This window comes from Ostrea edulis, chromosome 7, assembly GCF_947568905.1.
Source record: "Ostrea edulis chromosome 7, xbOstEdul1.1, whole genome shotgun sequence".
NCBI lineage: Eukaryota > Metazoa > Mollusca > Bivalvia > Ostreida > Ostreidae > Ostrea > Ostrea edulis.
The window spans coordinates 5,187,803-5,205,656 of record NC_079170.1 but is presented as its reverse complement, the minus strand read 5'-3'; the positions used below and the strand labels follow the sequence as shown (position 1 = coordinate 5,205,656).

At 34.0% G+C, this 17,854-nt stretch overlaps 1 protein-coding gene across 1 annotated transcript; it reads left to right on the top strand.

Moving 5' to 3' along the window:
• The first annotated feature begins 14,511 nt into the window (after nt 1-14,511).
• Nucleotides 14,512-17,418, top strand: LOC130047726 (myb-related transcription factor, partner of profilin-like). The gene is made up of 3 exons (XM_056143108.1): nt 14,512-14,865; nt 16,769-16,931; nt 17,036-17,418. Exons 1-3 carry the CDS (start codon nt 14,556-14,558, stop codon nt 17,292-17,294), a joined length of 732 nt encoding a protein of 243 aa, XP_055999083.1. The 5' UTR covers nt 14,512-14,555; the 3' UTR covers nt 17,295-17,418.
• Nucleotides 17,419-17,854: the final 436 nt, after the last annotated feature.

Here is a 17,854-nt window from a genome sequence, read left to right as displayed (position 1 = left end):
CTCTGAGTGATGTGAAATAAGTCAAATTTTATAATCGATGTCTCAGACACTGTACATGAACTTACCTACCTCCAAGTGATGTGAAATAAGTCAAGATTGTTTATATCCTATGTCTCAGACACTGTACATGAACTTATCTACATCTGAGTGATGTGAAATAAGTCAAATATTTAAAACCTACTTCTGAGTGATGTGAAATAAGTCAAATATTTAATACCTACTTATGAGTGATGTGAAATAAGTCGAATATTTAAAACCTACTTCTGAGTGATGTGAAATAAGTCAAATTTTTAAAACCTACTTCTGAGTGATGTGAAATAAGTCGAATATTTAAAACCTACTTCTGAGTGACGTGAAATAAGAAAACGTTCTATAACTACCTCTGAGTGATGTGAAATAAGTGAAATATTTCGAACTTACATCAGAGTGATGTGAAATAAGTCAAATATTTAAAACCTACTTCTGAGTGATGTGAAATAAGTCAATTTTTAAAAACCTACTTCTGAGTGATGTGAAATAAGTCAAATATTTAAAACCTACCTCTGAGTGAAGTGAAATAAGTCAGATTTTTATATCCTATGCCTTGGACAAATACATGAAATTTCCTACTTCTGAGTGATACGAAATAAGTGGAATTTCTATATTGTGTATCGTTGACATCGGACTTTAATCTACCTACCTCTGAGTGATGTGAAATAAGTGAAATATTTCGAACCTACATCAGAGTGATGTGAAATAAGTCAAATTTTTAAAACCTACCTCAGAGTGACGTGAAATAAATCTGATTTCTATATGCTATGTCTTAGACGTCGTACATGAAACTACCTACCGCAGAGTGATATGAAATAAGTCGAATTTCTATATTGTGTGTCTTAGACATCGGACTTTTATCTACCTACCTCTGAGTGATGTGAAATAAGTCACATTTTTATCTCCTACATTTTAAACATCGTACATGAACCTATCTACCTCCGATTGATGTGAAATTAGTCAAATATTTAAAACCTACCTCTGAGTGATGCTAAATAAGAAAAGTTTCTATATCTACCTCTGAGTGATGCTAAATAAGAAAAGTTTCTATATCTACCTCTGAGTGATGTGAAATAAGTCAAATTTCTATATCCTTATGTCTTAGACACCGTACATGAATTTACCTACTTCTGAGTGATGTTAAATAATTCCAATTTCTATATTCTGTGTCTTTGACATCGGACTTTAACCTATCTACCTCTGAGTGATGTGAAATAAGAAAACATTTCCATACCTACTTCTGAGTGACGTGAAATAAGTTAAATTTTTAATCTCCTATATTGTAAACACCGTACTTGAACTTACCAACCTCTGAGTGATGTGAAATAAGTCAAATATTTAAAACCTACGTCTAAGTGATTTGAAATAAGAAAACTTTCTATACCTACTGAGTAATGTGAATTAAGTCAAATATTTAAATCCTACCCCTCAGTGATGTAAAATAAGTCAAATTTCTGTACCTACCTCTGAGTGATGTGAAATGAGTAAAATTTCTATATACTATATCTTAGACACCATAAATATTTATACGATTAATTTACTACCATTATTGATTTTAATTATATTTAAATTATTATTAAATTGGTTCATGAGATCTACCCTCGGAAATGAAAATACTGGAATAAGATGGACATTGGAATCATTTCTCGAAGACCTTGATTTTGCCAATGATGTATGTCTTGTCTCTAGCAACAAACAACAAATGCAAAGAAAGACAGCACGACTAGAAACAACTGCACAGTCTATTGGTTTGGACATAAATGCAACGAAGACAAAAGTATTGGCGATAAACAATACCTGTAATACACCCATAAGAATCCAGGATCATGACATTGAAGAAATAGACAACTTTACATACAACAGGGGATACTTACTCCTCCTAGGCACCTGATCCCACCTCTGGTGTGTCCAGGGGTCCGTGTTTGCCCAACTATCTATTTTGTATTGCTTGTAGGAGTTATGAGATTGATCACTGTTCGTTATCTTCACCTTGCATACTTAGGTGCCATCATAGGGAAAGACAATGGAACATCAAAAGACATAACATCGAGAATTATTAAGGCAAGATCAACTTTTTGTCAGCTAAGACCTTTATGGAGATCTAGAAAAGTTTCCCTTAAAACTAAAGTAAAGATCTATAGCAGCAATGTCAAGTCCATATTACTTTATGGAGCAGAGTGCTGGAAACTCGTTCAGAGCGACCTTAAGAAGCTGTCATCCTTCCATAACACCTGCCTTAGGAGAATCTGCAAAATCTACTGGCCGAAAAAGATCTCTAATAAAGACCTATGGAGTAAGACTTCTCAAAAGAGCATCCAATTAGAAATTAAACAATGCAGATGGAGGTGGCTAGGGCACGCCATGAGAATGAACAAAGCATGACCAGCAAATGTCGCTCTCAGATGGACTCCTGAAGGGAAAAGTAAAAGGAGAAGATCAAAAGAAACCTGGCGAAGAATGATAGATGGAGAGTTGAAAGAGATAGGACTAACCTGGAAAGAAGCAGAAAAGAAGACAAGGGACAGACAAGTGTGGCGGGAGCTGATTTCAGCCTTATGTGCAGACATGCACGAAGAGGATTAAGTAAGTAAGTAAATTATTTTCAAAATTCTTATACTATTTATCCACCTTTCTGTTTGAAACAGCTTACACTTTTCGCAACATTAGCAACAAACATTGCTAATACGGTATTGTCTTGAATTTTGATGATGATTATTATATACATCTACTCTTGCTTGTAGTATTTTATTTCTTCCTCTTAATCCTATGCTTTTATCCATCTATATATTCTTGCATGAAATGTTTTGTTTTTATTTTGTATTCTTTTGCATATGGAGAAATTCTTACCATTTGGCTAATTTGCATGCCGCAATCTTGGAATTCGAACTATCAGTCAAATTACGTAAAGCAATTAATAGAGAAAAATATGTAAAATCACAATTGTAAACTAACCTCTGCATAAACACACGTTTCCAGCATCATACCCCATTCTTCATGTTCGTATCTCTTCAATGAAACAACTTTCAATGTAACTGATACAAAATTCGGAGTTCCATTTATAGTTAAAGTTTTGAATCGAAGAGCCCCATTTAATCCATTATAAGCATTTCAAGAATCTTTGAAAATCACAAAAAGTTCAAAAAGCAACAGATACAAAATAACGATCACTAATTCCAGCATCGGAAACGACAAATTGACATGTGTTTTTCCGGAATCTGTTCACAGATTTATTGAATTATTTCTCAAAAAAGTTCGTTTTTGAATCAAAACCACCGTTTTCGGCATTTTTAGCATTTCGGCAAAGAGACATCTACGGGGAAAATCAAGTTTAGAAAATGCAGTCATTCCCATGTATTCGTTTGATGAATAGAAATGTCATGATTTTTTCTGTCCTTGACACTTGTACTGACGTCATGAAGCCCTCTAAGGGATACCTACAAAATGTTTAAATGATTTCGGAAACCAACATTTATGTAAATATGATGCTTTACTGAACTTCATCCATTTTCAAAATAAAGGAAACATTTATTAGTAAATATGTATTCGTAACTGCAGTTAAAATAAATATTAATACTTGAGATAGAATATTGCTTGGTAAAGGTGGGATCGCCCGATGATCTGTATGTTGTTGACTAGGGGGGGGGGGGGGCTATGTTATATACATTGACTTACTGAACAGGATCATATTTGTGTAATATTATGTGGACATATATGTACGTGCCGGGGAGTATATTTTGTTTTTAAATTCAGCTCGTGTTTCAAATATTGTGTTGTTATAACTTTTCAATTTTTAAAAATTAATTTTTACACCATGATTGCAATTAAATGTACGCGGTAAAATAACTTCTGATAAAGTTACGCACTTAATGAATATTCATAACCTTAAGATCACCTGATATCAAGCTCATGAATAAAGTGGTTAGAATTTCTCCATATGGTTAATATGTGTATATGTGTACATGCATGCTATGTGTCTTTGACTTTGACATGAATGTTTGTGATAGTCGGTAAAAAAGCTCTACAGAGCTTGTGATTGATTTGTTGAATGTATATAGTGCCGACTTTAAATAAAATTCACTTTACTTTTACATTATACCTACCTACCTCTGAGTAATGTCAAATAAGACAAAATTCTATATTTGAGACACCCTATATAAACTTAAGTTTTTATATTTTGGACACGGTATATAAACTTAAGTTTCTATTTTTAGACACTAGACCAATCTCCCTCTGTGTGATGTGAAATAAGTCGAATTCGTATCTATGTATTATACTCCTCAGGACAAGACGTGAATAAATGTATTTTAATGAGAAAAACAAAATGAGAAAAATAAAGCATTATCTATTAACCATTATTTTCTATAGTTATTTGGCGATTTAATTTCGGTGAATTAAAAAACACACAAATTTGGTCTTCCTCATATTCCTGTATGAAATAGAAATAAAATATATATACAGATGTATTGTATGTATTATGACAACGACTCAATGCACCACGAGCCCGAACGAAAATGAAAAACAGAGGGCATTCCGAACGACAACCTACTTCTGAGTGATCTGAACTAGCATTTATGAAGGTGATCGGTGGGGAAATAACATATTCTGGTGATGTTACTGGTTCTACAGGTATATGTTTTGTAGACAGTAGAGGGGTGGTGATGTGTACACAACATCTGTACACTACCCACACTTCACGTGTCTGTGCATTATGCAAGCACTAGTGTTTGCACAGCTTAAATTATAAGACACATGAAAGACTGCATGGAAGATAATGACAGGGATGTCACTAAGGATCAACAAGCTCCACTTTTAATTTGGTGTCTTTTTGCATCGAATAAAGTATTTCTCATCTACCACAAACTCTTTAAAGAAGAACACTTTAACAAGAGATGGGAGATGTCTCTCATTATTCATGGAAATAATTGTCATTAACACTATTCTTTTAGCCCCTTAACTGGCCCTAAGAAATGCAGAACCACACGACCTCTATCCCTGCCCTTGGTGACTAGGTACACAGACTCTTGAATAGCAGTTAACCTTTGCTGTTCACTACAACATCCTTTTTCAAGACCACCAATCCTTTTAACACAACTTTCAAAAAATGCAATAAAATGGGAAAGTCTAACAGATTGAAACACACAAGAGTCAATGTACTATAATCATGATTTTATGCGTGTTTATAAGGAACACCTTGTGTGAAATTAAAAATATTTTTGATATTTATGATCAAGATTCCTTATAGCCAATATTCTTTCAAGCTAAACAAAGTCATTATGATGTGCATTGAAGATAGTTATTCTTAAAGGGGCATTAGCTGTCATTTTGATACCAACAATTTGATTAAATGAAAATTGCTCCATATCATACATGTATATTTCAGTAATAACACCAGTATTTAATTATTTCAAACACCTTTTAACCTCAAAACAGGCACATGTATGTTATAAATATCACATGAATTTTGGTAATTAAATAATTATTGTCTTGCAAGACAATAATTCTTCCTGATGTATTTCTGTACACTAAAAGTGGCAATCTATCGTTGTTTTATTAGCTTTCTCTTGTTTTTGTACAAAATAAATGTTTTATTAGGCATTCATATATATTTCTATACCATTGAGAAATTTTTAATAAAAAGGATGTCATCACTTTCACAGCTAATGCCCTTTGACAAACTACATAGCATATCATAATTAACTTGCTATTAATGACTATGTAACTCTTAAATTAGGTTAAGGGAATTTGATACCACAGTGAAGAATATTATATTGTAAAATGTACAAATGTGCAGCCTTGTAATTTATTAAACATAACAATAATATGATTTGACAAAGTGGATTAATCAGTAATTTACAGTATCACTTATACCATTCATAAATGTATTTTAACATAATGTATTTAGTACTATTGTGTGCTGGATTAGTTTTCAACCCCATGTAAATAATGAATTACATTCAAGGGCAACAACTCCTCTAGACACATATTCTGTTTTCAACACATTTTCTTCCATAGTCATAAGACATACATTATCATTTAAACTAATGTGTTAACGTGCATACCATAGGAAAAGATTCCACACATATATCATTACCTATTATCTATTGTGTAAATGTACATGGACTCCGTAGTTTAGATATCATATATCTAAAAATATGTTCATTTGAGATATTAATAAGTACAATGTCAGCTACAGTATGAGTTGAGGATTTTTTTCAAGTTTTGCATAGCAAAATCAGGATGGTATGTAAATCTATCCAAATACATCAGGGTCTTAGTACAGTTTCCTGCACATCCATTCATATTCCTGGTCATCCTATCTCCAACAATCTAGACATTACTTAGTTCTCTCCATGCCAGAACACATGGGGCTGAGACTCTTTCCAATCCACTCTGTTCTATTGCTTCCATCTGGATCTCATTCCAGTTTCTTCATTCTGCAATCTTTCTTTCTGCTTTTACTGTTCCTCTCCAGGTTGTTTTCGGTCTCTTAAATGCCCTCTTCCCTTCTGGTGTCCAACCTAACGCCATCTCACTGTCATTGTCACCTCCCCTCCATAGCACGTGTCCTATATGTGCAAGATAAATGATGTGGTGAAAAGAACTGATGTGCTGAAAGAGAGTCTGATATTTAAAAAAAGATCCTGATGTGTGAAAACTTCTGCTGTGAATGATAACTGATATACACTGTAATTATAGTGATGTGAAACAAGTCAAATTTCTATACTTCTGAGTGATGTGAAAGAAGTCAAATTTCTACATGTATATCCTATATTTTAACACTGTACATGAACCTACCTATCTACCTCTGTATGATGTGAAATAAGTCAAATATTTAAAACCTACCTCTGGGTGATGTGAAATTAGTCCAATCTTTAAAATCTACCTCTGAGTGATGTGAAATAAGTCAAATTTTAATCTCCTATATTGTAAACACCGTATATGAACTTACCTACCTCTGAGTGATGTGAAATAAGTATATTTAAAACCTCCTTCTGAGTGATGTGAAATAAGTCAAATATTTAAAACTTACCTCTGAGTGATGTGAAATAAGTCAAATATTTAAAACCTACCTCTGAGTGATGTGAAATAAGTCAGATTTTTATATCCTATGCCTTGGACAAATACATGAACTTTCATAATTCTGAGTGATACGAAATAAGTCGAATTTCTATATTGTGTATCGTTGACATCGAACTGTAATCTACCTACCTCTGAGTGATGTGAAATAAGTGAAATATTTCGAACCTACATCAGAGTGATGTGAAATAAGTCAAATTTATACATCCTATGTCTGAGACATCGTACATGAAACTACCTACTTCTGAGTGATGTGAAATAAGTCGAATTTCTATATTGTGTCTTAGACATCGGACTTTTTTCTACTTACCTCTGAGTGATGTGAAATTTTTATCTCCGATATTTTAAACATCGTACATGAACCTACCTACCTCCGAGTGATATGAAATAAATCAGAATTTTATAATCTATGTGTCAGACACTGTACATGAACTTGCCTACTTCTGAGGGATGTAAAATAAATCAAATTTTTAAAACCTACCTCTGAGTGATGTGAAATAAGTCGAACTTTTAAAACCTACCTCTGAGTGATGTAAAATAAGTCAGGATCTTATATCCTATGTCTTACACAGATACATGAACTTTCCTACTTCTAAGTGATACGAAATAAGTCGAATTTGTATATTGTGTATCGTTGACATCGGATTTTAATCTACCTACCTCTGAGTGATGTGAAATAAGTCAAATATTTAAAATCTACCTCTGAGTGATGTGAAATAAGTCAAATTTATATATCCTATGTCTTCGACATCGTACATGAAACTACCTACTTCTGAGTGATGTGAAATAAGTCGAATTTCTTTATTGTGTGTCTTAGACATCTAACTTTTATCTACCTACTTCTGAATGATGTGAAATAGTCAAATTTTTAAAACTTACCTCAGAGTGATGTGAAATAAGTCAAATTTTATAATCGATGTCTCAGACACTGTACATGAACTTATCTACTTCTGAGTGATGTGAAATAAGTGAAATATTTAAAACCTACTTCTGAGTGATGTGAAATAAGTGAAATATTTAAAACCTACTTCTGAGTGATGTGAAATAAGTCGAATATTTAAAACCTACTTCTGAGTGACGTGAAATAAGAAAACTTTCTATAACTACCTCTGAGTGATGTGAAATCAGTCCAATTTTTAAAACCTACCTCAGAGTGAAGTGAAATAAGTCAGATTTTTATATCCTATGCCTTGGACAAATACATGAACTTTCCTACTTCTGAGTGATACGAAATAAGTCGAATTTCTATATTGTGTATCGTTGACATCGGACTGTAATCTACCTAGCTCTGAGTGATGTGAAATAAGTGAAATATTTCGAACCTACATCAAAGTGATGTGAAATAAGTCAACTATTTAAAACCTACCTCAGAGTGACGTGAAATAAGTCGAATATTTAAAACCTACCTCTGAGTGATGTGAAATAAGTCGAATTTCTATATTGTGTGTCTTAGACATGGGACTTTTATCTACCTACCTCTGAGTGATGTGAAATAAGTCACATTTTTATCTCCTATATTTTAAACATCGTACATGAACCCACCTACCTCCGATTGATGTGAAATAAGTCAAATATTTAAAACCTACCTCTGAGTGATGCTAAATAAGAAAATTATCTATATCTACCTCTGAGTGATGTGAAATAAGTCGAATTTCTATATCTTTATGTCTTAGACACCGTACATGAATTTACCTACTTCTGAGTGGTGTGAAATAATTCCAATTTCTATATTCTGTGTCTTTGACATCGGACTTTAACCCATCTACCTCTGAGTGATGTGAAATAAGAAAAAAATCCCATACCTACTTCTGATTGTTAAGCCGTTCTTGGCACACTGATTTTGACTGCGGATAACTCCGTTTACCTGATCAGGATATGGGGCTCACGGCGGGTGTGACCGGTCAACAGGGGATGCTTACTCCTCCTAGGCACCTGATCCCACCTCTGGTGTGTCCAGGGGTCCGTGTTTGCCCAACTATCTAATTTGTATTGCTTGTAGGAGTTATGAGATTGATCACTGTTCGTTATCTTCACCTTGCATACCTACTTCTGAGTGACGTGAAATAAGTTAAATTTTTAATCTCCTATATTGTAAACACCGTACATGAACTTACCAACCTCTAAGTGATGTGAAATAAGTCAAATATTTAAAACCTACGTCCAAGTGATTTGAAATAAGAAAACGTTCTATATCTACTGAGTAATGTGAATTAAGTCAAATATTTAAATCCTACCCCTCAGTGATGTAAAATAAGTCAAATTTCTGTACCTACCTCTGAGTGTTGTGAAATGAGTAAAATTTCTATATACTATATCTTAGACACCGTAAATATTTATACGATTAATTTACTACCATTATTGATTTTAATTATATTTAAATTATTTTCAAAATTCTTATACTATTTATCCACCTTTCTATTTGAAACAGCTTACACTTTTCGCAACATTAGCAACAAACATTGCTAATACGGTATTGGCTTGAATTTTGATGATGATTATTATATACATCTACTCTTGCTTGTAGTATTTTATTTCTTCCTCTGAATCCTATGCTTTCTTCCATCTATATATTCTTGCATGAAATGTTTTGTTTTTATTTTGTATTCTTTTGCATTGTTGCGCCCGTGAGATATACTTTTATGCTGTCTGACGTGTTTCATACCGATTGTTAAGCCGTTCTTGGCACACTGATTTTGACTGCGGATAACTCCGTTTACCTGATCAGGATATGGGGCTCACGGCGGGTGTGACCGGTCAACAGGGGATGCTTACTCCTCCTAGGCACCTGATCCCACCTCTGGTGTGTCCAGGGGTCCGTGTTTGCCCAACTATCTATTTTGTATTGCTTGTAGGAATTATAAGATTGATCACTGTTCGTTATCTTCACCTTGCATTAGGATGATTCCGATAGAGTTTAAGACTGATATCACTTAAAAGTGTTAGAAATTCTCATTTGTTTATTACCTGGATGTCATTAGACGTAGAGACAGGAAATGCTTTTCGCACGATAATTACAGAATCCGTATGATAGGGACGGATATTTTCCGGATTTAGGAAGGACACGTCGACACTTCAAGTTTTAGAAACGAAACTTTATAGATAAAATGCTTAGATTACATTAAAAATCATAGATAAATTACCAAGTTATATACGAATTATATTAGTAAGTCAGAAAATCTCACTTTATTGAGAAAAGCATGTTTTAGGAGTGTTAGGTACAGTACATGACGTAATCAGCTGCACCATTGCGTCAAGATATAAAAGCCGCGAATCATAGTCCGCGGCGACAGAATTCCGCAAAAATATATTACATTACGAAGTTTGGCACCGACTGCTGCACCGAAGTTGAGGTATTTCCTTTATTTTAGCAAATACTTTAAGTATTAAAATACGTAGCTTATTTAGATTATCTAGATAGTACAAGAAAGGGAATTTTAGAGAATTAAAGTATAGTAAATTTATTGAGTACTTAGAAATTAATATTAATTCTTGTCGTGAAACTTGATAGTCGGTGCACTCGGGGTTCTGTCCCTGGGAGACACGCAAGGTCTCTCCCAGTTAGTTACTAGTTATATTTTATAGTTTATAGTTATTAAAGTTATTGTTATTTCAACGGATCTAGTTGGATCTAATATAAATTAGAAAACTTAGATAAGTTTATAGTTCGGTGCAAAGTTGCACCGTCACCGCACATTTCAGGTGCGTTGAATTTAGAATTGATTAATTATATCTTCTGTATGAATGTATACTTGGTAGCGGTAAATTTGCATGGCATGCATATGATATATCCCTGTTCATCGAATATATAGTCTATGACGGTGTTATAGATTTAGGGTGGTGGACTTTAGTAGTTTAGACGCACGGAGTAGTTTTAGAGTCGGTGCAGAAGCACCTTGCACCGAGTTACTTAGATATCGTACTTAGTTTAACAATGTTCTATATGCATGATATGCTATAGATGTTGGGGTTGGATTTTACGTATAATTAAATTAGTTCAGGTTGTAATTCTGATGCCATTGTAATCTAGTAGAATATTAGACTAGTCGTAGTGTTCGAGAACGACTACACCTGTAGCACCCAACACCGGACAATTAATTACACCGGACACCTAGTAGCACCGGGCACCGATCAATACCGGATTTCCATCAGTGTTTTATTACTAAGACATTTTAGCCGAGCAATTGAACTGTGACTATACTTGTGTTTTTGATACTATCAATAAATTATTGTATTAACTATTATACATTTTCTTCATTGATATAGATAGGTACATTCGAACCCTATTATTGTAACGAGCCTCATAGGTACCGGGTAGATACCTTCTTGGTGTCTTATCATAGATTTTATAATATACATCCAACAGTCGTTACAGCATATGGAGAAATTCTTACCATTTGGCTAATTTGCATGCCGCCATCTTGGAATTCGAACTATCTGTCAAATTACGTAAAGCAATTAATAGAGAAAAATATGTAAAATCACAATTGTAAACTAACCTCTGCATAAACACACGTTTCCAGCACCATACCCCATTCTTCATGTTCGTATCTCTTCAATGAAACAACTTTCAACACCTGATCCCACCTCTGGTGTGTCCAGGGGTCCGTGTTTGCCCAACTATCTAATTTGTATTGCTTGTAGGGGTTATGAGATTGATCACTGTTCGTTATCTTCACCTTGCATGTAACTGATACAAAATTCGGAGTTCCATTTATAGTTAAAGTTTTGAATCGAAGAGCCCCATTTAATCCATTATAAGCATTTCAAGAATCTTTGAAAATCACAAAAAGTTCAAAAAGCAACGGATACAAAATAACGATCACTAATTCCAGCATCGGAAACGACAAATTGACATATGTTTTTCCGGAATCTGTTCACAGATTTATTGAATTATTTCTCAAAAAAGTTCGTTTTTGAATCAAAACCACCGTTTTCGGCATTTTTAGCATTTCGGCAAAGAGACATCTATGGGGAAAATCAAGTTTAGAAAATGCAGTCATTCCCATGTATTCGTTTGATGAATAGAAATGTCATGATTTTTTCTGTCCTTGACACTTGTACTGACGTCACGAAGCCCTCTAAGGGATACCTACAACATGTTTAAATGATTTCGGAAACCAACATTTATGTAAATATGATGCTTCACTGAACTTGATCCATTTTCAAAATAAAGGAAACATTTATTAGTGAATATGTATTCGTAACTGCAGTTAAAATGAATATTAATACTTGAGATAGAATATTGCTTGGTAAAGGTGGGATCGCCCGATGATCTGTATGTTGTTGTCTAGGGGGAGGGGGGCTATGTTATATACATTGACTTACCGAACAGGATCCTATTTGTGTAATATTATGTGGACAAATATGTACGTGCCGGGGAGTATATTTTGTTTTTAAATTCAGCTCGTGTTTCAAATATTGTGTTGTCAAAACTTTTCAATTTTTAAAAATTAATTTTTACACCATGATTACAATTAAATGTACGCGGTAAAATAATTTCTGATAAAGTTACGCACTTAATGAATATTCATAACCTTAAGATCACCTGATATCAAGCTCATGAATAAAGTGGTTAGAATTTCTCCATATGGTTAATCTGTGTATATGTGTACATGCATGCTATGTGTCTTTGACCTTGACATGAATGTTTGTGATAGTCGGTTAAAAAGCTCTACAGAGCTTGTGATTGATTTGACAAATCAATGTATATAGTGCGGACTTTAAATAAAACTCACTTTACTTTACTTTTACATTATACCTACCTACCTCTGAGTGATGTCAAATAAGACAAAATTCTATATTTGAGACACCCTGTATAAACTTAAGTTTTTATATTTTGGACACGGTATATAAACTTAAGTTTCTATTTTTAGACACTAGACCAATCTCCCTCTGTGTGATGTGAAATAAGTCGAATTCGTATCTATGTACTATACTCCTCAGGACAAGACGTGAATAAATGTACTTTAATGAGAAAAACAAAATGAGAAAAATAAAACATTATCTATTAACCATTATTTTCTATAGTTATTTGGCGATTTAATTTCGGTGAATTAAAAAATACACAAATTTGGTCTTCCTCATATTCCTGTATGAAATAGAAATAAAATATATATACAGAGGTGTTGTATCTATTATGACAACGACTCAATGCACCACGATTGAGAAATTTTTAATAAAAAGGATGTCATCACTTTCACAGCTAATGCCCTTTGACAAACTACATAGCATATCATAATTAACTTGCTGTTAATGACTATGTAACTCTTAAATTAGGTTAAGGGAATTTGATACCACAGTGAAGAATATTATATTGTAAAATGTACAAATGTGCAGCCTTGTAATTTATTAAACATAACAATAATATGATTTCACAAAGTGTATTAATCTGTAATTTACAGTATCACTTATACCATTCATAAATGTATTTTAACATAATGCATTTAGTACTATTGTGTGCTGGATTATTTTTCAACCCCATGTAAATAATGAATTACATTCAAGGGCAACAACTCCTCTAGACACATATTCTGTTTTCAACACATTTTCTTCCATAGTCATAAGACATACATTATCATTTAAACTAATGTGCTAACATGTGCATACCATAGGAAAAGATTCCACACATATATCATAACCTCTTATCCATTGTGTAAATGTACATGGACTCCGTAGTATAGATATCGTATGTCTAAAAATATGTTCATTTGAGATATTAATAAGTACAATGTCAGCTACAGTATGAGTTGAGGATTTTTTTTTCAAGTTTTGCATAGTAAAAACAGGATGGTATGTAAATCTATCCAAATACATCAGGGTCTTAGTACAGTTTCCAGCACATCCATTCATATTCCTGGTCATCCTATCTCCAACAATCTAGACATTACTTAGTTCTCTCCATGCCAAAACACATGGGGCTGAGACTCTTTCCAATCCACTCTGTTCTATTGCTACCATCTTGATCTCATTCCAGTTTCTTCATTCTGCAATCTTTCTTTCTGCTTCTACTGTTCCTCTCCAGGTTGTTTTCGGTCTCTTACATGCCCTCTTCCCTTCAGGAGTCGTATGCATAAAAATTCTAAGAATTTTCTTAAGTATATACTTAAATTTCTTAAGTATATACTTAGCTAAGTAAGATTCTTAAGTTCCGTTGCATAAAACCTCTAAGCAACATGCTTAGTTGTTTTTAGCTAAGTACATCGCAATGTGCTTAAGTTTATCGTTGCTATGTCAAACGTCATTTCCGCTTTCACTTTACCGTAAACACAGATTGCATGGAGTTGAACATTTTCTTGATAAGTCTCTCTTGTATCGCTAATAAATGATGGAATACTATAATTTTTTGTGTTATGCAAGGTTAATAAAATAAATAGACCAAAAATGAAATGTCGTTTTATATGACGTTATATCCGATTTTATCGTCTGCATCTGCATTGATCCTTGAAAATATGGCAGAAAGAGAAGGTGTTGAGAGTCAGTCATTACAGACAACTAAGAAAAGAAAACCGAATTGGACAGCAGATGAATGCTTGTTTTTAAGCAAGTGTGTAGACGAACATAAAAGTATCCTTCGAGCTAAATTCGGAACGGGGGTTACGACATTAAAGAAACGGGAGATTTGGAGGAAAATCACAGATGCCATCAATGCCTCTTCCTCCACCAAGCGAACGGTGGAGGAGGTTGATAAGAAATGGCACAATATACAGATGAAGGGGAAAGCAGAGCTGGCAGACGCACGACGTAGTGTGAAACAAACGGGTAAACGAATATATATTAAATCTATATAGTATATATAGGCCTATAGTATGCATTTCAAATTTGCTTGAAAAACATACACGAACAAGACAGGCACTAAATCCATTCCCCGTAATGTGCTGATGATGAACTATATTTCTTTACTATCGCATTTATAAATAAATAGAGACCTAGGCACTCGATGGTAGCCTAATTGTATGTTATCTTACCGTACCATCTAGTGTGTATCCAAACAGGCCCAATATCATATGTTGTTTCTGTATTCAGCAATCAAATCCTCAACAAATTCGAATATCGCAGTCTGCACAAAGTTATAAACAGTAAACAAAATGTCGAAATATGCATCGTCATTGACTGAAATGACGTAATATTATTCAAAGGTTATGTCCCTTTTTTGCCCCCCCCCCTCTTCCGGTCATGAATAGATCCTTATAAATCATGAAAAAGTAAGTGTGGAAAGTTAGCTTACATAGGTGACGTATAAGCCATTGCTATTTTGAGAAATTTTTAATTTAACTTAATGACAGAAAAATATGAATAATGTAAAACCTTTGATCGATATGACCCTTCTAAATAAATATAATGTGCATGCATAAAGTACAGGGATAACCCACGGAAGCTCGAAATTGATTTGCAACGGGACCCTTTGATGCACGGATATTGGCACTAGGGGATCGAACTCGGGTCACAACTGTTACTGTAGAAGCGAGAGCGCTAACTCCGCCCTACGCGGACACCTGCTTTTTTAACTATGAAATCTCTAAATTATGACAAAAGTTCAGAATGAGAATAGATCTACCTTGATTTAATTTACCTAATGACTAATTAAAAAAACAACCTTGGTGATTTCATCTTAAATTTGATAGAATAAGTAAGACTTTGTAATGTAGAAATAAATATAGGATGTCCCATGGTTTGTGGTTTGATTTGAATTATGTTCAACAAGCTGTGTGTTTTCTAGATTATACAGAAAATACATAATTATTATGATGTGTGATTTTTTTTCTCAATAACTACCCACCCAAAGCTGGCCCTATCTATGCAATACAGGCACTTAAAAAGGAATTTTTCAAACAATTTTTCATCATCTAATTATTACCAGGGCGGATCGAGGAATTTTGAAGGGGGGGGGGGTACAATTAATTCTGGTTTTCAAAATTGGGGGTAGATCTTAAAGATGCGTAGTTTATACTTTTCTTTAGCAAAATCATGTGACGAAAGGGGGGGTCTAACTCCCGGATCCCCTCTGGATCCACCACTGATTACAAACTTCAGACAGTCTTTGATTCCTTGATGCATTTGAGTATGAATTATTTTCTTTTATTTCTAAAGAATAAATACTTGCATTAATTTCGAAATTACACATAATTGACTAGTTTAGCATTTTTTTTATACTAGCAAGTATTCTTCTATCCCAACATTCGAACGCATCAATTATCCCCCCCCCTCCCCCATTAGGCAACCGGTCCAAGCTGCTACCATCTCTATGTGCAATATCGATTGATAGATATATTATAGGATTGAACATTCTTTTTAAAGAATTTATCGATGTGTAAACTCTGGACATTTTACTCACAAACGGAGTAAAAGTGCAAGGCACTTTTATGTTAAGTTTGTGTGTAAAATGTTCAGAATTTACACATAATAAATTCTTCCAAAAAAAAATAATGTTTGATTCCCTGTATTATCAATTTCAAAAATTTGAATAGTTTTCCCGCACTGTGTTATTTGTTTTCAGGCGAGTGCATGTACGTATGCATAGCGTTTTGGGATTTATTGATGTGTAAATTCACGATTAGATTTGTTTTTGTCCAATCAAAACAATTGTAATAAATAACATTAGAATTATACTACATTATTTATCATTACTTGTTTTGGCACCAGCGTATTTTGTTTAATTTTGTAGGCGGTGGACCAGCGGGAAAACCTTTAACGCCATTAGCAGAAGCAGTTGGGAGTGTTATTGGTACCAACAATATAAGTATCAGTGGGATCCCTGGTACAGTTGACACAACATATCTAATGCTCGACAGACCAAAGATCAGCACGGAAACCACAGCGAGTACGATGTATGTTCAGGAATTTTATACACCATTTCTTAATTCTTGGATTGAAAATTGAAAAAAAAAATTTTTTTTATCCATGTATAAGAATTCGATTCCTTTTATTTCAGTGAATCAGATGGCCTTGTGACTCAAGATCTCCATGTCATCAGCACCAGTGAATCTGGAGATGGGCAGCAACAAATAAACTTTGTTACTGTCCCACAGCCAAACGCATGTCCTACCAATGTTTGCACCCACACCGTAATTGACCCGCATCTGCAAAAGCAGAAGCTAGAACTAGAAATTGAGAATCTCACCCTCCGAAACAAGTTTATACGACTTCAGATTGAAAGAATTGAAGGAGTAGATACAAGTAGTGAATTATAAGCGCTTTGACACGAATTTACTCACATTTAGTAATTATCAAATAGTTCTATAATCTTGAATTAAATAATGCTGCCAGTACTTTTTTAATTATTTGTATCTTTTCATTTACTGTTACGCAGTGACCACATACCTGTTTACATAAAATGAGCAGAAACAATGTGATTTCTGTAAGCTCGACCATCTGTACCCTGGATATCTGCAGCCATGTGGTCATTGGCATTTCCATTGTCATTGTAAGCCTCTGCGTTGTCATCATCGTCAGGGAGGGGCAGATTGAACATTTTTGCGATGTTATGTAAAACTCCGCATGCTATGATGACATTGCTGGCACGTTGAGGATGCTGACGTATTTCTCCATGAAGAACATGGAACCGTCTTTTTAAGTGACCAATTGTTCTCTCAACAAGGGTGCAAGTGCACTTATGCGACCTTTTAAAAATGAAGATATACTTTGAGAAAAATAATTGGGGGGGGGGGGGGGGTGTCAGAGGTGTGTGTTACATTCATATATAGATAGAGAAGAAAGAGAGATGTGTGTGAATGAAAATATGCAGTTCCAA